Source organism: Monocercomonoides exilis (assembly GCF_001643675.1).
Source record: "Monocercomonoides exilis strain PA203 chromosome Unknown scaffold1-2713096, whole genome shotgun sequence".
Lineage (NCBI taxonomy): Eukaryota > Preaxostyla > Oxymonadida > Polymastigidae > Monocercomonoides > Monocercomonoides exilis.
In genome coordinates, this window is record NW_027150546.1 from 1,083,446 (window position 1) to 1,109,787 (window position 26,342).

Consider the following 26,342-nt stretch of genomic DNA (forward strand, 5'->3'; position numbering starts at 1 on the left):
TCAAATCTTTATTGTATTTTTCTTCCAATTAAATGGAAATTGTTGATGAAGCATTTGAAATTGAGAAAGAATCTATTGTTTATCGCCTTTCTATAACCGCTACAACCACTTCACTGACTATCTTTGTGGAAAAAGTTGATTCTGAGGATAATTGGAAAGGTTCTTTTACTCCAAAAGGTATATTATTATTCTAATTCATATTGGATTGAAATCTTTTTTGTATTTCATATTTGTTGATTAACGTTAGAGGTTGAAGAAATTTCCTTAAATGCAGGAAGCACAAAAAAATATCATGTGTTCGTGAAAATGCTTCAGAGTGCTTTGCAACAAACAGATAGTTCTTTGAGCATTGACCTACTCACTCACACTGATCTTCAGGAGCTTCAGATGAAAAAGTCAAAATCTTCAGCTCCTCCAAAACCGCCTCCAACAAAGTCACTTTTCTTGATTCTTTCATACTCAACGGAATATGACAGGTTAACATTTAATTTTCTTAATACTTATTCATGTTGTTTTCTTTTCTCGTTTGAAGAGTTCATTATGTACTTTGTCTTGCTTTTGAAGGAAAGCAAACAGAAGAATCCATGGCTTTGACTGTTAGACAGTTAAAATCAGAACTTCAAGCAATGCGTCAACAAATGTCTTCTGTTAGCAAAATAAAAAGAGAAAATGCTGAACTTAAAAAGAGAGTGAAAGAAATGGAAAGCGAACTTGCAAAATCTCAATCTCAGGTTGCACAGCAAGAAAAAGAAATGAAAGAGATATTGTCAAAAAGAAAGAATGACGACTCAAGAAAGTTGAGACAAAGATGTTCAGATTTAGAAATGGAAGTCATGGAACTAAAGAAAAGTGAACGAGATGCACGAAAGCAACTTCTTAAAACAAGATTAGAATTGAAAGATGCACAAAAGCAAGTAACTGATTTATCCAGACGGCTGAAGTTTGAATTGCTTTTTTTTTTCTGTTTTTTGAAAAAATTAACTTTCGCTCTACTGTTCATTGAAATGTGTATTTGTTAATGATTGCTTGCTCTTGTTAATTTTGCATGTTCATTCAGAATTTCCATCACTCCAACATCTCATCGTTCATTTTCTGCATCACCATCTCAACGTCGTCCCCTCACTCCTCGCTCTCAAAGTTCTCCGTATTCCTCTTTTAGAACTCCTACGCAACGTAATTCCACACCATCCTCTGTCGCTTCCCGTTCTCGTCGTTCTCAGACACCTCCTCCACCAAGGCTCCTTCCTTCATCACGATCTCCTTCTCCCTCCACATTTCGCCAGCCATCTTCTTCTGCTTCTACCAAACGTCCTTTCATTTCACGAAGCTCTTCGATTAGCTCTGCTCGTTCATCTGTTTCTCAAACAAGACGTCGCTCTTCATCTGTTTCTATCTCACCTTCACCTTCACGTGCTCCAAACTCTGCTACAAAGCGTTCTCAAAGAGTTGGATCAGTATCACCATCACCTTCTGATCAACAAAGAAGAAGACTATCTGTTGGAAGGTTTGAAAGATATTAAGTGAATACATTGAATTTTTTTTGTTTATATAATTTTGTTCTTTGTTCATTTATGCTTCCAGTTCCAGAGGTCGAAGCTCATCTCCTCGTCCTTTATCGACACCTTCTGCGCATCCAACTCCTTCAAACAAGGCAACATCAAACCGCATGAAAGAGAGTCCAGCTAAAACAACTCCATCACGTTCGGCACGTGACCGTAGTAGCAATACACCAAAAACAAAGAATTCTTCTCGTTTTGCAAGAGAAACATCACCAGCATCTCAAGCAGAAAGAAGCATCAAAAGCACAAAAAGCATAAACGCAGAAAGAAAGAAAAGAGAATCGCTGCCTCAGCAAATGTCGCCTCGTGCTTTGTCTCCATCTCCTCAATCGGATGACAGGAAAACAAAAAGAACAATTTCATCTCGACGCAATACTTCAATCAGTGAAAGCGAAGATGAATCGGAACTTAGTAATTTCGAAAAGAGAAAGAAGAAGCAAACAGAAGTTGAGGAACGAGTGAGAAGACGATTGAGAGAAAGCGAAAGAGAGAGACTTTTGAAGGACAGAAGCAGAGCAAAAGGAAGATCGACTTCAATAAGTTCAATCAGAAGTGGTGAAGCTGAAAGAGATGAAGATGAGTATTCACACCATTCTGTGAAATTGAGTGAAAGACGAAGAAAGAAGCATCCCTTCAATGAAGATGAAGAGAATGAAGAAGAGAATGAAGATGAAGAAGATGACGATTATAATAATGCAAGAGAAAAGCCAGTTTATCGGAGCGAAAGTAGAAAAAGCAGAAACGAAATGAGAGGCAAAAGAAAAGAAGAAGACGAAGATGATGATGATGATGATGAAACTGACGATGATGAAGAAGATCGTTCGGACAATAAAAGAGAGAGGAGAGGAAAGGCTACATCTCGCAGCAAAAGACAACAAGAAAGCAAGAAGAGAAAAGAGAAAGAGAAACGAGAAGCGGAAAAGTTGAAGCGATTGGAAGAAGGATGGAAAGGGATGGACGATCCTGTTGAAGAACCTACAAAAGACAAAGAGACCCAAAAACAGAAGAGCGAAAATAGTATGCACTGTTCTATTTGAACAATTCATCAATAATTATTTGTGTCGCATTTTTTTAAACAAAACCTAAATGATTATTATCAGGATCCCCAGTGAAGAAGAGCGCACAAAATACATTAGAGTATGAATCGATTGTTTATTTTCTCATTGTTAAAAATTTTTTTTTTAATTTTTATATTTTTCATATCAAGGGATATTGACATGCGAGTTAATGCGCTTCACAAATTACTTGAAAAATGCAAATCTTCTAAAGTGAGTGTTTGATTGTGTTGAATACTGGATTTTATTTATTCTGTGTTGAATTGTAATTTGCTGACTTTTTATGTTCTGCTGAACTTTTGATTAACCATTTCAAAATTAAAATCACTTCGTATTCGCTTCTGCTGCTGATGGTTTTCTTTTCAAATATTTCTTAGAATCATTTGAACTATTTTGTTTTCACCGTTTCAATTTTCGTTTTTTAAATGAAGTGATTTTTGAAGTGAAATAGAGGATGCAGGGAAATGATTAAATCTTTTCATGAAGCTTGAGTATTTCAGTAGACGTAAAACTTTCAAAGAGAAAAAAGAAATGAGCCCATTTCACGATGGCCCAAGCACAGCATCAATCATCCCCGACAGCTGAAGCAGCTCGTTCTGAAGTGCAACCTCAGCATTCACCACAATCCGCAGCTTGACCAGTGCTTCATCAAGCACCACACTAAGTCCAGCCATCTGCTGGCACTCGTCCACAACAATAGCAGCAGCTTCCATCAGCGATGATGAGATTGATACAGGCTGCTGCTGATTCAGTGATGTCAGCAAGGAAACGGCAATCTCATCCTTTTTCTTGCTTCCCGAAATGCTTTCTTTTTTGCCTTCTCCTTCTTTGTCTGTTCCAGTCTGTTGTGATTCATCACTGCCTTCAGCGTCTCCTTCATCTGCCAGCTGAGTCTCCATCACCCCAATCGCATCAAGGACAATGGCCTCATCATCTCCCTTTCCTCTGTTCTGCAGACTTCTCCTCTTCTTCAGACTTGCTGCAGTCATCCGCTTTCCCACCAGGTTTCTGCTCAGCCACTCCACAATCGGTGCCATTGAAGCAGGATCTCTTCCATGAAGTGCTTTCCGAAGTGCCCCGCGTCTGCTCAGCTCTGCAAACATCATCTCTGCCAGCCCAGGTGCAGGCGACGAGATGGCTGTGTCCAGCGACGAGATGGCTGTGTCCAACGCCTCGTGATGTCTGAAGTTCCTCAGCAGGTTCTCTGCCAGTGATAGATGGTGATGTCCCCTCCCAAAGATCGATGCTCCGTGTGGCGTAGCGCTGGCTCCAGAAGGACGCAGTCGTCTGTCAGACATGTCGGGAATGACTGTGATGGCATCGCTGGAAACTGTAGGCTTCTTTTGGGATTGCCTTGAAAGAAAAGATTTTCCTGATGGTGTTGATGCTCCTGATGATGCAGATGTCGAAGATTGTGCTTTTTCTTCACCAAAAGCAGAATCCTGTTCCATCGATCGCATCATTGCCGTCCACGAGTCAATTGGCTTTCCATCGGCATCCCTTTCTTGTCTCTTCCTCTTCTCTCCCATGCCAATTACTGCTCCTTCCTCATCTCCCAAGTCTTCAAGTTCCATTGCCTTTCGCGGCTCCAAGAGACGTTTGCTAATTTCTGTGCGTGAATCGGATCCTTTGCGCTTCATCACTGCAACCCCTCCCTCTGCAAAGCCAAACACAACTGATTTTTCGTCGCTGCTGCGGGCAGCGCAGACGATGGATCCGCGGATCATCACAGGCTTCGTGGAATTGGGATATGAAGAAGCTGGTGCTGCGATCAGAGGAGAAGCTATTGACGCAGTGACTTGCATTGTTTCGAGGGAATGGATCTTCATTATTCCGTCCAGGCTGACGCTGCACAGGCGAAATGGTGAGCCAGCAAATACTTCCTCCAGTGTGTGCATTTTCAGGTGCGGTGGAAGGATACCAGAGCAAAGTGCATCTGGAGACAAAGGAGGAAGATTTTGCACAGCTTTATCTGCTGGCAGTGAACGGCTTCTGCTCATCAGCATAAGAGAAGTGATTGTTTTGTTGTGAGACTTGGCAGTTTTGATGACGCGAGGTGGAGAAGAAAGCAAATCCCATATGTTGATTTTATTTTTCGCTATGAAAAATGAAAAGATTTTTTTTTTATTAAAATGTGAAAAGAAAATGAAAATAAAAAAGAAATTATCAAACCTGTCGAAGCAAGCATTGTCCCACCTGGCAAAAAACAAATTGACTCCACGGGATCTTTGTGATCCAGTTGGCACAAAGGCTCTCCTGAATCGATTTCTCTCAAATTCCACAGGCAAATTTTGCGATCATAGCTTGCTGTTGCAATAATATGTGCACATGAAGGATTGCAAACAATACTTTTGATATAATCTGAGTGAGCTTCTGCTGATCCAAGAATCATAAAAGTTTCTGAATTGAAAATTTTAATGATTCCATCGTCTCCCCCTGATATCATTTTCTTCTTGTCCTCAGTGAAAACAACAACTCTGCAAGGTCCTTCGTGTGCCTTTATTTTATGTAGCAATTTTCTAGTTGATGCATTATAAACCAAAAGCATCCCTGTATCCGTTCCAACAACAATTATTTTTCCATCTGGACGATAAACTGCGCAGCGAGGAAGTGCATTTTTTAGATTCAAAGAAAACACATTCTCCATTGAACTGATGTCTATCACATCCACGCTACTAGCTGATACAGAGAGAATCAAATCGTTATGTGCTTTATTAAAAGAAAGTGAAATTGGAGGAGAATTAGTCTTTTTCACAGCAGACACTCCCAAGCTTGTCCAAAAACTAGCCTCACTTAAAACTGGATTGGGTTGTTTTACCTGATAAGGAGGCACAAGCTTTGGAAAAGCAGACATATTCCAAAAAGAAATAAAACAAAAAGTATGGAAATTTCGAAAATATTTGTAATCATAATCATTCAATATTTGCATTTTTGTGTATCACTAAATTTCACAAAAAATTTCTGATCGATATATGTATCATTGATTTTTGAAACAATGAATATTTGTTTTTTGTTTTATTTCTTGTCCGCTTTTGCATTAGAGGTATTAGAAAGTTGCTTTGTAAATTATATTTATTTAATATTATTCCAGTTGAAACAAACAATTTGGGCAACCCCAAAACATGGATATCATCATATTATTGAAATGGACTTGGTGTTATCTCCATATGATGCTGAAAAGGAACATGTTTGTACACATATATCCTCTCTTGTCTCCTTGATTATTTACTTATTCAAAATTTAATAATTAGTGTCAAATTGTATCGCATGAAATTTTTGACCATCAATTTTATCTTAATCCATATGAACTAAATGTATGAATAGCTTGTACAAAAAACTTTTTAATACAATGTATATTGCGTATGATATTCAAGACACTTCATGAACAAAAAGGAAAACCTAAACGATATTTTGATCCTTCAATCTTTCCAGAAATGGAACATGTTCATTTAAAGAATGATTCCCAGATTGTATCTCTTCTCTCGGTTTTTAATGTTACAAAGCAAACAGTAGAAAAAAAGAATTTTGAGTTTGAATTATATTTGTGAAGAATTTCATATATAAATGTTCTATTTGATTATCAGAACATTCATTTATCATTCAGAGCTTCCAATACATATCCGGTATCAACGCTCAAAAGAATGTAATGACAAGATTCGTCCATATGAACCCATAATTTTAACTCCATATCCCTTGTTCTATTCACGATGCACATCTGTGAAGAATGCCCTTGATGATTCATCATTTGAAGAAGGGGTGACACTTCAATCTCTTCTCCCTTCAAATTCTTCGTTCTTTACATTTGAAAAGGATACATCCAAATATTACTTACAGCACAGCGAAGCAGCTGAGTTATCTAATCTTCTTAATTCAAAGGGGTGGAAAATTCTCGAGGATAATAACGTTAAAATGGGTGGAATAAAGGAGACCGAAAGATCTTCATCATTTTATCCAACAACAACACTTCGCCTTCCGGTTGGAGATGTTAGCGATATGAAAGTTGTTACATTCATGACAGTTGCAACTCTTTTTGTTTCAGTTGTTGTTGTTCTCTTCCTTTTATTTGAACGTTCTCATTTTTAATTTACGCAAATATAACTAAACCAATTTAAAATATATATATGTGAGATAAATATTTTTTCCAAAAATTTCTGAAATTTTTTATAAAGGGCATATTTTAATTTGTTTCTTTTTTCTCTCTCTCTTATTGATGTTTTTGAATTATGTAATATCTTCTATACCGTCGCTGCTATATGTTTCTGCCATATATGTTTGGTATCCTTGTGTTGGAGATGTTGTTCGTTCGAATGAAAATCAAAAGCAGAAACTTCGCCGAATCATCTCAGTTGGGTTTTCAACAATATTTTCAATAATGCTATGTCATTATTTGGTTTGATTGCGTTAAATGTTCCTTTAGTGATAATTTATTATGTTTTATAATTTCATTATTCAAATAGTTTGGATCTTCATTTAGCGAGATGGGGATTGTTGGCCCAACATTATTGCACCATTTAAGTTCGATTATTCGTTGCTTTTCTCTGACGGTCATACTCTTCTCTGGCCCTATAATTCATACAATGTTTTTTGAAAAGGTGAATATCTTTTATCTCCATATGGATGAGTTGCATTCAAAGCCTGTTACTTTCGCTTCTGTTTATTTAATTGTATGCCACAAATTTCGTTTGTTTTTACACTTTTAACTTTTATAAAGTCACCACTTTTGGAGGAGCTAGTATTTCGCAGTTGTACTTTATCAATTATTAGGCAATTAAACTGTGAAGGAGAAATGGAATGTGAAAGAATAATGTCATCAAGAATCGTAGTCAACATTGCATGGAGCACTTTACTTTTTTCATTGAGTTTGATCTTTTTAATTTTTTATTTTTTTAAAGTTTTCATGTGTTTTAATCAATTTAACAGGTCACGCTCATCATTTCTTTGAGAAAGACACGAATGTTCCGATGGAATGTTTGAGCAACAATGTTTTATTTAACTATTCGAGAATTGCTTAAATTAAATTTGATGCTTTTATGATGTGAATTTAGGTGTTCGCCTTGTTGTTAGCGCACTTTTTGGCATGCTCTCATCATTTTACTTTCTGAGAACAAATTCAATTTGGGGTCCTTTCGTTTCGCATATATTTTGTAATATTCTTGGAGCACCGCCTATTGATCGAATTGGATATCTTCCGCGTTACAAAAGTTTGGAAGCATTTTTGTTGAATTAGAATTTTATTTTTGGTAATTCTTTATGCCTTTTTTGTGAATTTTTGAATATTACATGATCAGAAATAATCGTATGGAGCTTGTATCTCATAGGATTACTGTCTTTCTTTGCTTTGGCTGGGCCATTAACGCGTTGAAGAAGTGCGATTTACTAATAAGCAAATGATTTACCTTCGATATTTCAATTTTCAGATTCAAAAAGTTGTTTGAAATGAATCATTGCGATATCAGTCAAAGAGAATATCTTTGAGTTGATGAATGAGTTTTTAACAACTTTTAAAAAAAAAAAAAAAAAAAAAAAACAGATCACGTGTTGATTCAATTTTGGCGTTTTAAAATAAATAACGTAAAGAAATTAATTTGTGAAATGTATTTTTCTTTAATGAAAGCATAGTGCAATACATATTAAACTGATTATAAGCCTTCGTGTTTTGAAAGCGTATAAATATCAGAAATCAAAGTAAAAAAAAGGTAATTTATTTGATAAAAAAAACATTATAAGAGAGAAATGATGTGCTTGGATGTGATGCAAGCTGGACGTCTTCTAACCAACAAGCTTCAAATCTGATGAGAGGCGATCTGGTGAAGGGGTGCAATATACACGTCCCTATTGTTCAAAACGGTGTGTTCGAGTTTGTGAGAAATTGAAATCGATATTAAAAAAATAATAATTTTTGTTTTTTGTTTAGAATATTTTTCGAAAATGAAGCTTGAATAGCAAACTTTAAGGCATTGTGGAAGCCTTGCTTCCAGCTCTGTTGGGAACTTTTCGTATGGAGAAGGAGCAAGAAGAAGAAACGCTGCAATGTAATCGTCTGTAATGAAAAAGGATTAACAATTCAAAGAAAATGAGAAAAAAAATTTCACTTTTAAGTAACATTCAACAAAAATTATGAGGGGAATCACCTTTTGATGGATCAAGAATGCATGGAGGACATTTGTTTGCTTTCAATGACGACTTCTTTTCGCCAACAAGTGTCGTAATTGAGTTGCTTTTAAGTATCACACAATCCAAAGGTTTCAGGGCAGATGGTTGATCAGAAGGAGTAGATGATGATGAAGATGAAGATGAGGAAGAAGATGATGAATCAGTCAATGGTGATGCACAATTCTCGTTAGATGCTCCGATGCAGTGCAGAAATGTAAGGAGAAGAGAGGCAGAAGCACCAAATGTTGGAGATATTATCTTTGAAAGTACTGACTTAAAATCATTTCTGAAGTGGGGAAACGAAACTACACACACAACGCGGTCTCTCGCAGCAGAAGAAGATGGAATCGGCGCACATCCAGCTGATGGTGGTATAGTCGGTGGTAGTTGTTGTAATGATGGTGCAAATCCAAGAAAGGTGGAACTTTCAGTTGGGAGTTGAAATAAAAGTCGATCTTCTGAAGTGGAAGCCTGACCAGATTCAGAAGAAGAAAAACAATCGCATGGAGCATGCGGTGGAAGATAGGTCAAGCATGCCTCTGAACTTTGCATTGGAGTGAAGTTATAAAATCTACTCCAGTTGTTGACAAATGGGTCAAGAGAGGCTAATGCAAATTGCTGAAGAAGAAGTGGGTATGAAATGTCAAAGCAACCAAGAGTTAAATGATGAGACGCTTCAATAATAGGTTGTGTATAGCAGTAAAGTCTGATGCGGCAATTAACTAAGTTTCTTGTTCTGTTCAAAGAAAAAAAAAGCGGTATGAAAAAGGATTGGAAAAAGAAAGTCAAGCCTGAACTGTTGGCACGCAACAACAATGTCGCAATCATCAAAATCTCTCAGAAATACACTTCCGCTGGTAGGGCCGATAAATATCTGGCAACGTGTGCAATTATCTCCAGAAACACTATCCATATGATCAAAAAGAAAAATCTTGCAATCTCTGCAATCCTGAATGCTAAAATGATCTCCCAAAATGTCTCTTAAAAAATTACATTAGCAATGTCATTTTGGATTGAAATGCAAACCCAGGCTTCTTGATATGAACACCTTCCGTAAGATTTCCAAAAATAAGTCGCGCTTTTCTTTCATCTTCCGAAAGTGATACAATTTTTGGATCACGTGAAGGGTATGTCTTTGCAAGTGCCGTGCACAGTGGGCTTGTTGGAGGTGGAAGAGCAGTAGTACTGACAAAGCAGCCCATTGACATTTTTGACCCAAATTATTTTTCTTTCAGAAATTTTTGGATTAAAAATGTTTTATGGACGCAGCAAAATGCGTATAAAGATTTTTATGTTTTGGATATGAAAGTCTTTGTTACCATTATATTTTTTAGTTTCTCTTTTCTTTTTTTTTTTTTCAAATTACAACAAGAGAGAATATTTGTTTATGAATTACGTTTTATTGCCAATTTTGCTGCAGTGTTATTTTTGTCATGGAGATAACGCAAAGATTTTTTACAACGAAACTTACGAACGATTAGAAGAGCTTTGCCAAAAGACTCCATTGCTTGTATATTTCCATGACCCAACTAAGTGTGATTTATTTCGTAAATCTTGTGGCTTATCAATAATTTTTAATGGATAAAATGACTATTTTTTGGCATTATAACATATTAAGCTCAACATCAAATTTGATGGTTTGTTACTTATATTTCTTCAACAGAAATAAAATGACTTTATTGAAATTGTTAAACCACAGATAGATGTTTTCAAAAATGTGTCTGAAAGAGATTATCCGGGTAATATAAAGTTTTTTATGATTAATTGTTCTGGTGAGGCAAACACTTGTAAGGAACATAGAATTACCAAATTCCCCACAATTCGATTTTACATGTTTGTGTCATCTAATTATTGATTTTATATATAAGCGTTAAATTTCTTTTTCATATTCATTTTAGGGGAGAAAGATGGTTCAAATACACAGATGAGTTAGAAGAAAATGCTTTATACGATTGGACAGTCATGATGGGAGGTCCAAGCGTTCATTGGATTGATTCCATTGAAGAATTCGATGAAGAAAAATCTTTTTATGATTATTCAATTTTGGGGATTGTGAAAGAGAACGCCTTTAATGGTCTGTAAGTCAAATATTATTTTTTATTATCAATAAAGAATTATTTACGATATACTGCATAATTATGGTAGATGTGATGGTTATTAGAGAAATGTCTCAACACTATAAAGCGAAAATACGATTTTTTGGGATCATGCTGAATTCTGACAAAGATATTTGGTCTGTGAAAAATAAAGGAAAATCGAATCTTCACAAAAACGGATATCGTTTGATCTTTTATGGTGCTAATGCAAACAAAGAAGTTGAATATTTTGGAGATGACACCCTTCGGGATGTTTCTGAATGGATAGAGCAAACAAAGCAGCTGCTTGCAGAAGAAGGAGAGAAGCTAATAAAGGAAGGAATGACAAATCCAGGCTCCGGAGAGAAGTCTCAACACCGTGGAAAGAAAAAAATGAATATCAAAAAAGAAAAAGAGGAAAAAGAAATGAATGAATGGAAAGAGTTGTGAAAAGAAATATATGTTTTTAATCCTAAAGAAAAAGAAATTAAACAGTCCTTGTAATATTGAAGAACAACTCTATCTTTCTGTTGTTGTGCATACACAAATTTTATTAAAAATGAAGCGATAAATGCAAAACCAAAATAATATGACAAACAAGAAAAAAAAGTAGACTCCAATGGATGGAAAGAAAAGATACACAAATTAAAAAAATCTATATGGCACAATAAATTAGTGTATTCCTCTAAAGAGATTCTGTGTAATTCACACGAAGAAAGCCACAAAGGGCAGAAGATGTATTAAACTGTTATCTTTTTAATAAAAAAAAAGATTAAAAAAAAGATTAAAAATTAAAAAAGATAAGCATCATCAAAACAATAATATAGCAATGCTTATGAGCTTATAACAGTTAAAAGAAAAGAGGGATGAACATAATACAAGCGAATGTGAAAAAATCGGTGTGATATCAAAATATGAACCCCTTAAAAGGTTCAACTAAACATTTTTATTGGTTTTCCTGCTTCGTTTCTGAAGAAGGAATAACAAAGTTTTCTAATGAAACATTATTTTCTGCTCCGTTTTCTTGCGCTCCATCTATTGTGGGAGTCTTTATTTCATCTCTTTTATCTTCTGTTTTGCATTCTTTGATTTCATTCATTTGTTGACTTTCTGTATCATCATTATCATGAACTTGTACGGCTGATGGCACTGGTTGGGATTCGGAATGAGCTTGCTCTTCTTTACCAGCAGCTTCTTCTGAAGCGGCTTCAATGTTGCAAGTTGATTCCTGTTGGAAATTTGCCTCCGAATCAACATCTGTTGCTTTGGATTCCTCTTTTCTTGATTCTTTTTCCATGGAATCATCCTGCGCAGACTCTAACTTTTCTTCTTTGGACTCCGTTATTTCAGTTGACTGTTTGACGTTGTCCTCACTCTGTATTATGTTTTCATGATATTCGTTTGTAGATTCTTCCAATTGAGTCGATGGTTCATTTTCATTTTTCAAACATTCGGTTACACCTTCGGATATTGTTTCTGACGATTGTTCAGAAACTTCTTTTTGTTGAATGTTTTGCGTCTTAACTGCTGATTCTTCTTCGTGCAGATTATCACAAGCTTCATTGCTTTGATTCTCAATAGATGATCCAGAACAACTTTTTTCGTTACTTTCATCGGCATTCTCTTCATTTTCTCCATGAAGCTTATTTTGCTCCTTCTTTTTTTCTTTCTTTTCTTTCTTTTCTTTTTTCTTTCTTTGTTTTTCTTGCATTCTTTCTTCATAAAGTTTTTTCAGTTCTTCGGGATTTTTATCTTGGTTCATCTCTTCGTTTTCCTTTCTTTTCAATTTTTCTTCTTCTTCCCGTTGATATCTTGCTCTTTGTTCTTGCAGTTGCTCGTACTTTTTGAGTTGTCGTTCGTAGCGTTTCTGTTCTTTTTTTGACTTAAACACGCGTGGCTCCTTTGGAACTTTATATGATCTAGCATGACCTGTATCAGTATGATGCGTGTCTTCTGGAAAAGATTCTTTCACTTCCTTTGGGGAAGTATGGAAATTATCGTTGAATATTTCATCCTTTTGAGTTGAATGTTTAATGTCATCCGCAGGATCAGCAACTTTCACAGCCAATGTCGGCTTTGTTTTCAATGCACAAACTTTTGAGGGATCTGAAACAGCTTCCGCAAAAACATCAGAAAATACGGACATTAAAAACGAATCGTTTTTATCTGATCTTTTTGATCCAAAAATTCTAATTTTTATCATTAAGGAGAATAATTACAGGAAATGAACTTAATATTTTGTTTCTATGCGTTGCAAATTTTAAAACCATTTTCCAAGCAAGTTTATTGATACAATAATTATCTTTTGAGATTTTTTCTTTAAAATAAAGAAATGAACATTATGATAACAAAAAATCTTTTGTATCGTCAAAAGGATAAATTTTTTATTATAACATGAAAGCTTGATAACAAAAATCAAAAAATAAAAATTTCAAGCTGGATTGCACATGAATTAAATTCATCATAAGTGTTTATATAAATGAACTTGAGTTTTCAAAAAACATTTCGTGTTGATAAAAAGGGATTGCATCATTTTATTTCCTTTCAAAGAAAAGTGCTTATTGTATGACAAAAATGGAAAAATGTTTGTCATCAAAATTTTTCAAAAATGAACAGTTAATGTTAACCAAATTTTTTATCACTTTTCACAGTTTCATTCATTAATCAAGAGATGCGAAAGAAAATATTTGTTGTTTATTTTTGAAAATAAAATCTTCAGCTTAACAAAAAAGTTGTAAATGGGGCATAATTTTTTCTTTCATGAAAAAAAACAACGATTTATTCCGAACATTTTCTGGAAAAATATCATTATCAGTCTTTCATTCCCATGTCAAAAAATATTTAAAAATTCAAAAATTGAGAAAAATATTTGTTTAAGTTGAATTAAACAAAATTCATAAAGCAAAATATTTTGTCCCAAATTTCACATAATAAAAAAATCAAATGTATTGGTGTTAATTTTTGAAATCACATATTTTTTCGGTGTGTTGATTTTTTAAGATTGTTGATTATTCGAAAGTGACTATTTATTCAAGAGAAAAATAGCATAATAATTGTATTTATACACAAATGTTTTAAGTTAATAAAAAAAATAAAAATGATAAAAAAAACCTTTTCACTCTTCAGTGAACTTTTGTTGTTATTCAAGAGATATTTTTGAACCGAAATTTTCGTGTAAAAAAATATGATTTCAAAAATCATCACCCATATATAAATTTTTCATTGATTTTTTTATATAAAATTATTTTTTGAAATGAATATCACGATCATTAGCAAATAACATCGATTTCAAATTCTGATACAGTCAAAACCGGATATAATCACATCGAATATAGTTAATATCGGTTTAAGTTTCATTTTCACAAGCACCAACATTTTTGGCTTGTTTTTCATTCTTATTCCATTACATATTATCACAGTGTAAAATATAACAATCCAGACATTTTCAAAGCAAAATTATGAACTTTTGATTTTCTTTTTGTGATAAAAAATTACATAATAAAATGGCTTCGTTTTTTGAATACGTTTAAAGTCATAAACATTTTGAAATCATATTTATGATGTTTTTTCAGATATTAAACACAAATTTACAAAAAAATCTGAAAAGTTTTTATAAGTTGTGAGTGAAACGAAGATTTAATGCGATATGCAAAAAAAGCTTCAAAGTCTCAATTTTCCCCACATGTGACATTATAAATTTGTTAGAAAAAATTTTTCGATAATTTATCAGGGAATGATGAAAATTGAATGTTTTCATCAAAATATAATTTTCATCTCACCAAATTCACCGGCATGGAAATAAATGCTTGACGATGTTATAATAAACATTTTTGTGAAGTATTGAGTTGGAATGAAAATATGATGAAAGAAATCAACTTTCATTTTCACCTGAAAATTTTACAAAAGGAACTTTACAAAAAATTATTGACAATTAATATTTTTTTTTGAATATTTTTCCATGCAAAATCATATCGAATTTTATTATGATCCGATGTGTCACCAATAGTTATGAAAAACTCGATAAAATAAAATCCAGTTTTGACTCTTCTTTTTTATTTGAAAATGGATTCATTAATAATTAAAACAGAGTGAGAAAAATAATAAGAGTGAGATATTAATCTGCACATGTGTTTTATTTACGTTGGAAGTTCCTTTATTTAGAACAAATAATTTTTGAATTCATCCTATTGACGATGTTTTGATAAAATGAAGACATTCTATTCCTTCTGAATGATCAAACAAGTGATAATAAAAAACAGCAAGAATTGCTCATTTCATGGGGAAAATAAGTTATGAGTTGTGAAGTTGCATTGAATCGCTCTATTGAATTCGAAAAATACATCAAGTCAGATTTTCAAAGTGAAAAATCAATTAATTCATTATATACACGAAACTTCTATTCAAAATTTGAATATGAAAAGATATCATGAATGTTAGTATCCAAATGTGCAAATTGATGAAAATAAATTTTAAATATTTGTTGAGATATTTGATTTTTAAATTATGTCTGGATAGAAAAATTGTCAGCAAAAAAACAATTATTAAGGGCTTCAGATCTTGAGAAAAATCGAGCATTTTAACTTTTTTCCCACAATTCGTTTGTTTCATGCTCATATTAATTATCGTCTCCATTCTCTTTTTTGACTGGATACCGAGAACATATTCTCTAAGTGAATTGCATTTGAATGAACAAAGCAAAACAAATGATTCATTCAAACAAAATAAGGTTTCATATGGATTTGATGGAAGTTCAATATTCACCAAGGCGAGTTCAAACGTTCATTCTCGCATTATTTTGAGCAACTCTTCACTTTTATTGTCATTTGCCACACTTGACAAAGCGACTTCAACTCATTCACTTTTCATTGGAAGTTCATCAAGACTCGAAGTCAACCAATGCTCATTTCGTTTCCCAAATCAATCTGATGCTCCTTTCGTTCAATGCAGTGGTATTGCAATTTTGAAAAATCTGTCAATTCTCATTCCACCTGGCCATGCCTTCATCTCCTCTATATCTGAATCCACTTGCTCGTCAGAAATAACATTTGAGCATTCAACAATTTCTGATATAGCTTTCATCAGAGATGAACCAGTTCTTTGGAAAGGAAGCTGTTTCACTCAAACGCTTGATTATTGCATTTTGACAAATGTATCCATCGCACCTGTTTCATTTCTACCAAAATCTGAAATAAATCATTCAACAAACAGTTGGCTCGACAACTGCGTGATCAAATCATGTGTAAGCTGCACAAACGATGTTGCATTTCACCTTTTCGAACATCCACTGAACTTTTTTGCTTTCAACTCTTCTTTTGAAAAGAATCACCGCTCTTCAAATAGGTCTGGTAAAACTATAAGAGCAACAATACATGAATCGGCAACGTATTCGCAGTGTGAGTGGAGAGAATGCAATGCTCCTGATGGAGGAGCTGTTTGCATCAGCAACAACACTGAGGCTTCGCTATCGATTACGGATTCTTTATTCATTGAGTGCACATCCTCAAACCATGGAGGTGCAATATTTGCACTTAATATAAAATCTATTATGATAAAGAGTTGCACGTTTGATTCTTGCTCAACTGAAAAAATTGGTTGCTATTATGGAGGAGGTATTTATTGCAATAATATTTTATCATGCATTTTTAATGACACTATTTTTGAGAATTGTCAAGCAGGAAATGATGGAGGAGGAATTTTAATGCTGTCTACAAATCCAGAAAATGGAGCAGGCTTGGTGAATTCAATGTTTATTCGTTGTAGCTGCAATTCAGATGAAGATGGAACTGGTGGAGGCTTTGATCAATGCTCACCTTCTATCAATTTTCCAATGAGCAATTGCGGATTCTTTGAATGCCATTCAGAATACAGTGCAGGAGCTGTAATGTTTCACATGAACTCTGATTGTGATTGGAAGCTTCTATTATATTGTTTTTTTCACAGAAACACTGCAAATGTTGCTGGTAATGATATTGTTCTCTTCAACTCAACAAAAAATAACATTCATTCTTCATGCATAACAACAACAACAGCAAATACAGTAAGTTTGCTTTGGAGCAAAAGAGATGATAGAAGCAGTTGGCTGAAAAATGAAGGTGGAAGTGTTCGCTTTGTGTCTTCTGAAGAATCACAGTTGGAAGCAAAAGATACAGCCTTTTGTGGATTCTATGAAAGTTACCCATGCAGCACAATCAATCACTGCATTTCTCAGATGATCGATGGAATTGTTGAAGAAATAAGCGTGCTTCCAGGAGTAATTGTGGAGGAAAAAGAAGTGGGAATTGGTGACAGAACGATAACCATTCATGGCTCTTCGTCTTCAGGATCATTCATCAATACGAGATTCGAAGAAGGTGATACAACTCTGTTTGGAGTTGATGGTGGTTCAGGAAACATCAGAGATTTGAGCATTCTCCATAACACAGATTTTACCGCTGGAAGGAATGCCATATTGTTTGAAATTAGAGGGTGTGGAATATTCAATTTATCAAATTTGAACATCTCGATGAATGCTGCTCATTCAAGAGAATGCTGTCTGTTCAATTCCCTCATGAAACTGAATGGAGGACAAATGATAATGGAAACCGTGAAGTGGGATCAAACTTTCAGCGATGCATGCTTAATTGCACTTTCACAAAATGCAGAAACAATGCTGCTGATGAAAAACTGCACTTTTTCTGATATTGTGCGAATATCAGAGGGAGCCTCTCTTGTGAAATCCAATAGCAGTTTGGTGGAACTGACAATGGAAGGATGCACAATTTCCAGATGCGGAAGCACCATATCGGAAAATGGAGGAGCATTAGACCTTGAGGTCGGAGCTTCTGGATGTCTGAAGGTTGAGGATGGAGAAATTCACAACTGCTTTGCTTCAGCCATCACAGGAAGAGGAGGTGGACTGTTTCTGACGATTTCAGACGAAAGTGCAGAATATTCGATTACTGCCTCGTTCTCAGATAACGAAGCCAGATGGGGGAGCGATCTGTTTGTGGATTCTGTCAATCTGAAATCCACAGCAACTGGGGGAAAAATCTCTTCTCTGACTGCTTCAAATGCAACCATCAATACAATTCGAGGGTTTGACGGAGGAGATGAAAGAGTCAACATCCCGCTGTGTGTGTATTTGATTCCATCACCAAAAGAGCTAGTTGTGAGCAACAAGGATAGCTTCGATCATTCGTACTGTGGATTTGTTGAGTTTCCTTGTTTGACTTTGAAGCACACCTTGGATAAACAAGAAGGAGAAAAAAAAGTTTGCGTGAGCGGGATGATAACGATGACAGATGAAGTGGAATTGGAAGTCTCCACATGCACAATTAGAGGACAGGCTGAAGGGAGTGGATGGGCTGTCGTGGATGATGCAAATGGGGTTGATTTATCATTGGTGAAAGTTAAAGCAGATACTCTTTTTAGTCAGCTGCTGTTTTCTTTGCCTTCAGAATTGCAGTCGCACAAAGCATTCATTTCTGTGACATCGGCTGCAAAGCTGACAATGGAGAAATGCTCAATTTCAATGCAAAACGCAGAAGCAGAGCTTTCCTTTGTGTTCATGGAAGCAACAAGCGGTTTTGTTAATATCACACAGTTTGTCACAAATTCTATTTCATTGGCCAGCTTTCCTCTTATTTCACTGGGTGGAGCAAGCACTTTTGGAACAATCGATGCTTTTGAATTAACGGAGGTCTCTTCAAAAGCCGAGTGCGACTTAATGTGTGTTGGAAATGGGGCATCAATTTCTGTGAGTAATTCAAAAATATGTGCAGCGGAAGTCCCTCTGTCGGATCAGTTGTCCTCCTTTCACTCTCTTTCTGCAATCGGTGGGAAGGCTGTGTCACTAAAGAACTGCTCTTTTCTAGGATTCTCTTCACTTGGAAAGAATGGAGGAGCAGTTGAGTGCGTGCTGGAAAGCGGATGCTCATTCGAAGTTATTGGGGGTTTGATCGAGAATGGAAGAAGTATTGGTGGAAATGGAGGTGGAGTGTTTGTTGAGATGAAAGAAGGATCATTGTTCAGCGTTGGAAATGTGTCAGACACTGAGACAAAAAATGAAGAGGATTCTGATAGCGGAAGAAATGGAGTAACAGAATTGAAGAACTGCAATTCAGCAAGGAGCGAGGAGGGAAATGGAGGTAATGGAGGGGGACTGTACTTGTTGTTGGTTGGGAGTTCTTCAAATTTCATTCTGAAAGAAGTGATGTTTGAAGAATGCCATGCCAATGCAGGACAGAATGTGTTTGTGAGTTCAGAGGATCTTTCTTCTGTGATTAACAAAAATACACTGGAATTTAATTTTGATTTGAATGATTTGACTCAGCTGTGTGGATGTGAAAGAGGAACAACAAGTGAAGATGGTGTAATTCCACTTGTTTTATATTTTTGGACAAACATGTCAAAGGAAGCACATGCTGGTGGGAACAAAAGTGGGGATATTGCAATTTGCGGATTTGCCGAATATCCATGTGCAACAATTGAGAAGGCTCTGAAAAGGCTTGGTGAAAGTGATGAAAAGAAAATTGTTGTGAGAGGGTATTCCGAAATGAGGAGTGAAGTTGGATTGGATGGATCATCAACATTGACATCAGGAAATGATGAAGTTGTCTCGATTGCATTCTCTCCGAATATGAAAGGTTTGGAAAGGAAGGTTGTTTGGTGTCACGGAAATCTCAGTATTGAGAAGATTGAACTGCAAATACCTCTGAGTTTTGAAAACGGTGCAGATGTACTCATTTTCTTTGATACGTCAGATGGAAATGCGAACATGAAAGAGTGTTGCTTTGAGGTGGCGAGTTCAGAAATTGGATATCTTGATTATTCTCTCCTTATTGCTCCAAAAGGAAACGTTTTTATTAGCAGCTCAAGAATTACCAACCTGAAGTCACAAAAGGAACTGATCGCTATCACAACATTTTCTCAAATCGATTTATGGAATGCAACAGCGAGAGATGTGGAGTTGAAAGGAAAAAGTGCAATTTCCATTGAAGATGCGAATCAGAAAGGTCGAATTAAAGATAACGTTGAAAATGAATGGAATATCATTGTTATTAAGTGTTCATTCGAGCATATCAAGCAGAATGGATCTCAATACCCGTCTCTGATTGAATGGTCAGGAAACGGTGATGCAAAGATGAAGATAGAAAACTCAACAATGACAGACTGCGGATCCGAAGCTTCCAGCAAAGGAGGAGGAATTCTGTTCAGTCTGAGCGAAGGAGGGTGGATGGAATGTGTGAATTCTGTTGTGCTGAGTTGTTTCTGCTCTTCTTCTGGGAGAGGAGGCGGTCTGTATTTGAAAAACTCACACGAAGGCGAGATGAAGCTGAATTTCATTCTTTCAGATGTGATATTTCTCGGAAACAAGGCTTTTCGCGGGAGAGATGTGTATGTGCAATGCCAAACGGTACAAAAGCAGGTTGGAGAAGAGCAGTTTATGTTAGATTTCAGATCACCATTTGTGAAGGATCTGGCAATGTGGGGTTGCTCAGAAGGTGGGTATGCAACAGAGGAAGATTTGCTGCTGTTGGTCGTTATATATCGAAGTGAAACAATCTTTGTTTCAGGCGCAACGATCAACAGTTCGAACACAAAGCAATGCGGCGAAATAGCGTTACCATGCTCATCTCTGGATGTGGGTGCTCGCCACGTGATCGGAAGCCAATATTCACAGATTCTTGTGGAAAAAAGTACCACTCTGGAGAACGAGCTTGCTCTGAGAAGCGTTTCTGTAAAATCATTCAACAGCGAAATAAGCGCATCTGTGATCGTCGAAGGAATAATTGGAGGAAATGCGAAAAGTGTGATATCTGTGAAACAAAGCATCACATTCGAGCGAATTTGCTTCGATTTTGGAGAAATAATGAAAAGCGAACACAAATCCCTGATTCTGGCTGAAGACGGACGATTGAGACTGTATGTTGTTGAGTTCAGAAGAAAAGAATCCGAAGAATTTGCAAAAAAAATAGATGTTCCATTACGCCTTGTTGAAGCAAATGGTGGAAGCATCACATTCGACAGTTGCACAGTTTCTGACTTGTCTTTTCAGAATTGTCTGTTCCACTTTGCTGAAGTCAGAGAAATTAAGATGAGCGAATTGAATGCATCAAAGGTGATTGCGATGAGAAGCATCATTGAATGCACTGAATGCGAAAGTGTGATTATTTCAAAGCAAAATGTTAATGAAGTGGATGTTGAGAGAGGAAGCTGGATGGAATTTGCAGATTGTGAGAGCGGAGCAGTCAATGTTTCGTTGGTTGAAATCAAAAACATAACAAATCAAGCAGATATAGCAAGCGGAATGCACTTCATGTCAACTTCATCGATGGTTGAACTCTCAAATTGCTCATTTGTGGGATGCAAGGCCAATTCACATATCGGCAAAGCAATGATGATTGCCCAATGCAACAATGTTTTCATCAGTTCGTGCATATTAGATGGAGAAGCAAATTCAGGAGAAGAAAGAAAAACAAATGAAGAGAAGCTGTGCAGATGGAACGGTTCGCTCTTGGAAACAAGCAGAAGCAATGTTGTGATGAGGGATACAATCATCGCAAATTCGTCAGTTGGAGGCCTGTCAATATCAAGTGGGAGCATGAAAATCGAGAAGGGAGAATTTAAAGAAAATAATCCGTCAATTGCAAATTACCCCTCTGCTCGAAGAAATATTGTGTGCAATGAATCTGGGATGTTGCACATTCAGAGCTTAAAAGATGGGGATGGATTGAAAGATAATTCCTCTCTGTGGATTTTGAATGAAGGCTGTGAGCTACAAGGAATAGTAGAAGAAAGATCTAATTCGCTGTTTATTCCAGTGCTTGGAAGCGTGGAAGCAGAAGAAACTGGTGATGAAATTGAGCTCATTTTCAAAGGTCAGCTGTTGCTCCCATGTGATTTATCATTTTGGGTTGCTTATAAAACCACTGACTCCGAGCTTGTCGAGGATTTTTCATTCGTAATTGAAGGATATGAAAGTGAGAATGAAGTCCATGGAAGAGTTCCGTCTTCACAGGTGCAAAACGCAACCAACGAAACAGAAGTTTCAGTTGGAATATACTTTGGAAATCCAAAGAGTTCAACTGAGCCTTTCGCTCTGAAGAATAGAAGTGAAACAAACGCAAAAGGAGATGAAAGGATTGTGGAAGGTGGAAATGAGAAGAAGTCGTGGTGGGTTGTTATTGTGATTGTTATGACAATTGTCCTTTTTGTGGTTTTGATGATTGCTGTGATTTCTACTGTTCGTTGGAGAAAGCAAAAGAGAAGAACGGAAGAATTGGAAGTGATTGTGGAAGACACAGTGAGGAAGGATCCAAAAGCATTCGAGATGGTGACGATGGAGATGTCACCCGAGGAGCAGTGGAGGAGAGCAGAGAGGGAGGCAGAGAAGAAAAATGAAGAGAGAATAAAGAAGAGAATGAATGGGAAGCAGATGGTGCATTCTGAGTCAGAAGAACATTTGTTGAGTGAGAGTGGTTCCACTGAATATATTCTTGGAAGAGACTCTGACAAGATTCCTGATTGGGCATTAGAAAAGGAAGATGAGGAAGAGATCCGAAAGAGATCTCCTTCTCCATCCATTTCATCCACTACCACCACTTCAACAACTGATTCAGATTCAACATTTGTTCGAGGGGAGGATCTGTGCCCAACCACCTCATCGATGTCGAATCTGGTGGATGTGATGGCGTGTTCGTCTCCCCATGAGAAGCTGATTGTGGATCTGAGGGATTCACTGTTCATGCTGTTGCATGGAAGGAACAAGACAAAAGAGATGGCGATAGGCACTCTTCAGGAGAGAGAAATGACAGCTGCCCAAATCCTGTTCTGGGTGGCTAATCTGGCGCTTCATTCATTTGATGAAATGGAAAACAAGCTTCAGTCATTGTCCAGTCTGAGTCCACACATTGTGCTGTTCTCAGAACACATGGTGATCTGCATTGTGATGCATTCCGGTTTCCTTTCATCCGATGATTCTGATTCCTCATCGATCTCTTCATTAACTGTTGTATCTTCATCGTCCAATATTTCAGTGATGAGCGAGAGATTCACAGGCTCTCCACCTCCTTCATCTGCTTTTGAAGACGACGACGATATCAGAAAAGAGTGTCTGAGGTGGAAGGCACCAGAACTGCAGATGAACAAGAAGATGGGGGCAACAAAGGAATCAGTTGCCTTTTCGATTGGGATGATGCTGTGGGAATACTTGACCTTGGAGATTCCGTTTGGAGAATATGAGTGTGTGGTGGCAGGGCAGAAAATAGTGAATGGAGAAAGACCGAATTTCAGAAAGGCTGAAGAGTCAAAACTTCTTCAGTTAATAAAAGCTTGTTTTGCACAAAACGGAGGAGATAGACCGACTTTGACACATCTCAAAAGAGAGTTCATTCAACTTTTCCCTTCAGGAGCTGCTGTGCTCACAATGTCTGATGCAATAGACTTGGAGGAATCAAGAGAAGGCAATGACCAATCCACCACTGGTTATTCGTCAATTATTTCATGAAATTGAACAACTGAGAATAGTTGATATGAGGATCCAATGTATTCACGTCAAATGAGTTATTTGTTTCTTTTTATCATTTTTCAGTAATTATCAGCTCAGTACATTAGATTTTATGTTTTTTCTCTCACTTTGAATGGCTGTTTTCGAAAGGAATCGGCCAACATGTGAACAAGCTTCCACTCGAATATATAGTAATTTCATTGGCTTTTCTTTTGGCTTTCTCTTATATTTGGAATAAATAATCACAAATAATTATCACATATTTTTTGGAATTTCATTCAAATTCGTATTATAAATTCTTCAAAATTAGCATGAAGTATTTGCTTCGCAGGAGCATTTTGTAATATGTCTTAAATCTATAATGTCATTCTGGATATAGCTTCATATTCATTATTACATGTTTTCAGAAATAAAAAAAACAATCTTCATCCTCAAAGATATGTAGTTCATTATAAAAAATCGCATCAGTGATTCTGTTCATGAACACGAATGAATGCATATTTTTTTTGTTTTCTCACATTCAGTGCTTCCTTCTGAACATTCTCGTTCCATTAGAAATGACTAAAAAAGAATTGAACAAATGAATGCTATGGGCATGATCAACATAATGGCTGCTGTATCAAGCGATGCAGAAGGAAAGCAAGTGGCGCAAGGATTTATCCTGAAGCCGCCCAAAGGGATGCAAGATATCGAACCAAGTGAAATGGCCAAGCGGGACTGGGTGCTGAACACGATTGAATCTGTTTTCAAAAAGCATTCGATACAGAAGCTGGACACTCCGGTGATGGAGCGAAGGGAAATCCTGTATGCAAAGGCGAGTGAAGAGACGACGAAGCAGATCTACGATATTGTGCCGAGGGTGGAGGGGAGCGAGGACGAGAAAGAAGCGAAAGAAGGCGGCGCTCTAGAGCACGAGCGGCTGGCGCTGCGGTTTGACCTCACAGTGTCGCTTGCGCGATATGTGGCGCAGCACAATCTGCGTTCGTTTGCGCGGTACCAGTATGGGAAGGTGTACCGGGGAGAGAACGTGTCGAAGGCGAAAGGGCGGTTCAGAGAGTTCATGCAGTTCGACTTCGACATGATCGGGGTGGAGATCCCCGACTTCCCCGACATCCGCACGATCCTTATCCTGGCAGAGATATTCCAGGCGCTGTCGCTCACGCCGACATTCACGATCTTCCTTAACCACCGAGTGCTTCTGCGTGCGCTGATGGGTGTGTGCGGGGTGCAGCCGGAGCTTCAGATGACGTGCTGCAGTAGCATTGACAAACTGGACAAGCTGCCATGGGCGAAGGTGGAGGAGGAGCTGATTGGGAAAGGAGTGAACAAGGAAGCAGTGAGCAAGCTGGAGTTTTTGGATCAATTTGCAATCAGGCCGAATGCTGCACAGCCTGTCACTCCGAGTGAAGGAGCACCCACCACAAAATTCTCGGAAACGTTGCACAAGCAATTCCTGGAAACGCTCGAAAAAGTGGAAAAGATGATTCTCGACTCGCCGTTTTATCAGAACGAGAAAGAGAAAGAAGAAAGTGCCTCCTCATCTTCAAGCAGCGCAGCTGGATCAGATGCTCCATCGGCGCAGCCACTTTTGGAGTTTCCTCAGCGAAGCGAAGTTGTGGCAGCGATTGGCACGCTTCGGAAGGTTTATGGTGTTGTGTCGAGCACAGCGCTTCCGTTGTGCCTGTGCTTCAACCCGTCTCTGGCGAGAGGGCACGACTACTACACAGGGCTGATCTTCGAAGGGTGCTTCTGGGACGCTGCAACGGGGATGAGCTCGCAGGGCACGTGCGTTGGAGGAGGGCGGTACGACAAGCTGATTGGGATTCTGTCGCCGTCGCTGGGGAACATACCGGCCATTGGGTTTGGGATTGGGTTTGAGAGGCTGGTGGCGCTGGTGACAGAGGAGCGGCTGAGAGAGGCAGGGGTGCTGGGAAGAGGGAAGGCGGATGTGATGGTTGCACCGATCGGCTTTTCGAAAGAGGAGGTTGGGAGCGCAGAGGTGCTTGGGGCGTTGTTCAGGGCAGAGATGGAGCTGGCAGCGAGTGGGCTGCGGGTGGAGCTGTGGAAGAGCACAAACTGCAACACGAAGCAGATCATTCCGGAGTGTGTGCGGCAGGAGATAGCAGTGCTTGTGCAGATGGGGCAGAGAGAAGTGGAGGAAGGAACAGTTGTGGCGAAGCGTGTGGAAGAGCGAAAGAAGAATGCCCCTGGTGGAGGAAAGGGGAAGAAGCCTCAAGAAAGTAAAGAGAATGCAGAGAGCTCTGCTTCTCAGTCAACATCTTCATCATCGTCTTTGACTCCATCCTCTTCTTCAACGCCTTCAGATAGCGTCCAGAATGAGAAGGTAGAGGAAGTGAAGATGAAGACATTCTCGCTGGAAGACAAAGAGCTTATTGAACAGATCAGGGTGTGGATGGTTGTGGCAGAGCGAGAAAGGAAAGAGAGGGAAATTGCAGAAAGAGAGCAGAAAGAGAAGGAAGCAGCAGAACTGGCCAAAAAAGAAGCAAAACGGAGAGAGAAAGAAAGAAGAAGGGAACAGGCAAAAGCAAAAGAGGCAGAACAAAAAGAAGCTGCACAAAAAGAGGCAGCGCAGCAAGAAGCAAAAGAAGAATAGAATGCCATTTGGAAACCACTTCATTTTAATGAACCGGAAATATTCATTTCATTCTGACATTAAAAACTTCAAGAAATTATTATTGTTTTTTGAAGTGTAGTATTAAAATCATTTGAGGACGAGATGGTTTTATTAATTCGATTACTGCATTTCATATCTACAGTTTCTTTTTATTTTAAATTGTTATTATTCTACGCAAGCTGGTTACTTAATAATCTATTTTTAACAGAATAGGATTTAATTGAAAAACGAAGGCTAAAATGAAAGTTATCGTACAATTTCCAATTAACTCAATTTATTATTGTAAGTGTTAGCCTTTATTGATTATTTTTGAATTCTATCAATCTTTATCGATCAAACAAATGACCTTAATTGTTTTTTTAGCATTGGAAGAAATTC

The 26,342-nt window shown here is 37.3% G+C and overlaps 9 protein-coding genes across 9 annotated transcripts; 6 read left to right on the plus strand and 3 right to left on the minus strand.

Annotated features, from left to right (window-relative positions):
- Positions 1–32: 32 nt before the first annotated feature.
- On the plus strand, positions 33–3,087 carry MONOS_3834 (putative protein required for templated centriole assembly; the record flags this gene model as incomplete). The annotated part of the gene is made up of 7 exons (XM_067873858.1): positions 33–177; positions 248–476; positions 533–940; positions 1,058–1,504; positions 1,582–2,576; positions 2,660–2,696; positions 2,767–3,087. The coding sequence occupies 7 exons, from the start codon at positions 33–35 to the stop codon at positions 2,837–2,839; spliced, it is 2,334 nt and encodes a 777-aa protein (XP_067736312.1). The 3' UTR covers positions 2,840–3,087.
- Positions 3,088–3,156: 69 nt separating this feature from the next.
- On the minus strand, positions 3,157–5,493 carry MONOS_3833 (putative U3 small nucleolar RNA-associated protein 15-like protein; the record flags this gene model as incomplete). The annotated part of the gene is made up of 2 exons (XM_067873857.1): positions 4,787–5,493; positions 3,157–4,712 (listed from the first exon to the last, which is right to left on the minus strand). Exons 1-2 carry the CDS (start codon positions 5,466–5,468, stop codon positions 3,157–3,159), a joined length of 2,238 nt encoding a protein of 745 aa, XP_067736313.1. The 5' UTR covers positions 5,469–5,493.
- A 100-nt stretch (positions 5,494–5,593) lies between these two features.
- Positions 5,594–6,728, plus strand: MONOS_3832 (putative PIG-X / PBN1). Its single transcript, XM_067873856.1, has 5 exons — positions 5,594–5,657; positions 5,706–5,801; positions 5,866–5,928; positions 5,989–6,143; positions 6,199–6,728. The coding sequence occupies exons 1-5, from the start codon at positions 5,610–5,612 to the stop codon at positions 6,695–6,697; spliced, it is 861 nt and encodes a 286-aa protein (XP_067736314.1). The 5' UTR covers positions 5,594–5,609; the 3' UTR covers positions 6,698–6,728.
- Positions 6,729–6,782: 54 nt separating this feature from the next.
- Positions 6,783–8,193, plus strand: MONOS_3831 (putative prenyl protein peptidase). The gene is made up of 6 exons (XM_067873855.1): positions 6,783–7,004; positions 7,072–7,278; positions 7,326–7,473; positions 7,535–7,582; positions 7,660–7,815; positions 7,903–8,193. Exons 1-6 carry the CDS (start codon positions 6,825–6,827, stop codon positions 7,974–7,976), a joined length of 813 nt encoding a protein of 270 aa, XP_067736315.1. The 5' UTR covers positions 6,783–6,824; the 3' UTR covers positions 7,977–8,193.
- On the minus strand, positions 8,149–9,680 carry MONOS_3830 (putative tubulin-binding cofactor C; the record flags this gene model as incomplete). Its single annotated transcript, XM_067873854.1, has 4 exons — positions 8,149–8,446; positions 8,563–8,654; positions 8,746–9,503; positions 9,559–9,680. The coding sequence occupies 4 exons, from the start codon at positions 9,678–9,680 to the stop codon at positions 8,384–8,386; spliced, it is 1,035 nt and encodes a 344-aa protein (XP_067736316.1). The 3' UTR covers positions 8,149–8,383.
- Positions 9,681–10,095: 415 nt separating this feature from the next.
- On the plus strand, positions 10,096–11,451 carry MONOS_3829 (uncharacterized protein). The gene is made up of 5 exons (XM_067873852.1): positions 10,096–10,300; positions 10,386–10,404; positions 10,467–10,600; positions 10,666–10,841; positions 10,913–11,451. The coding sequence occupies exons 1-5, from the start codon at positions 10,155–10,157 to the stop codon at positions 11,290–11,292; spliced, it is 855 nt and encodes a 284-aa protein (XP_067736317.1). The 5' UTR covers positions 10,096–10,154; the 3' UTR covers positions 11,293–11,451.
- Positions 11,452–11,788: 337 nt separating this feature from the next.
- Positions 11,789–13,024, minus strand: MONOS_3828 (uncharacterized protein; the record flags this gene model as incomplete). The annotated part of the gene is made up of 1 exon (XM_067873851.1): positions 11,789–13,024. The coding sequence occupies exon 1, from the start codon at positions 12,986–12,988 to the stop codon at positions 11,789–11,791; it is 1,200 nt and encodes a 399-aa protein (XP_067736318.1). The 5' UTR covers positions 12,989–13,024.
- A 3,187-nt stretch (positions 13,025–16,211) lies between these two features.
- MONOS_3827 (uncharacterized protein) lies at positions 16,212–23,329 on the plus strand (the record flags this gene model as incomplete). Its single annotated transcript, XM_067873850.1, has 4 exons — positions 16,212–16,355; positions 16,397–16,451; positions 16,515–16,725; positions 16,783–23,329. 4 exons carry the CDS (start codon positions 16,212–16,214, stop codon positions 23,327–23,329), a joined length of 6,957 nt encoding a protein of 2,318 aa, XP_067736319.1.
- Positions 23,330–23,909: 580 nt separating this feature from the next.
- On the plus strand, positions 23,910–26,174 carry MONOS_3826 (putative histidyl-tRNA synthetase; the record flags this gene model as incomplete). The annotated part of the gene is made up of 1 exon (XM_067873849.1): positions 23,910–26,174. The coding sequence occupies one exon, from the start codon at positions 23,910–23,912 to the stop codon at positions 25,941–25,943; it is 2,034 nt and encodes a 677-aa protein (XP_067736320.1). The 3' UTR covers positions 25,944–26,174.
- Positions 26,175–26,342: the final 168 nt, after the last annotated feature.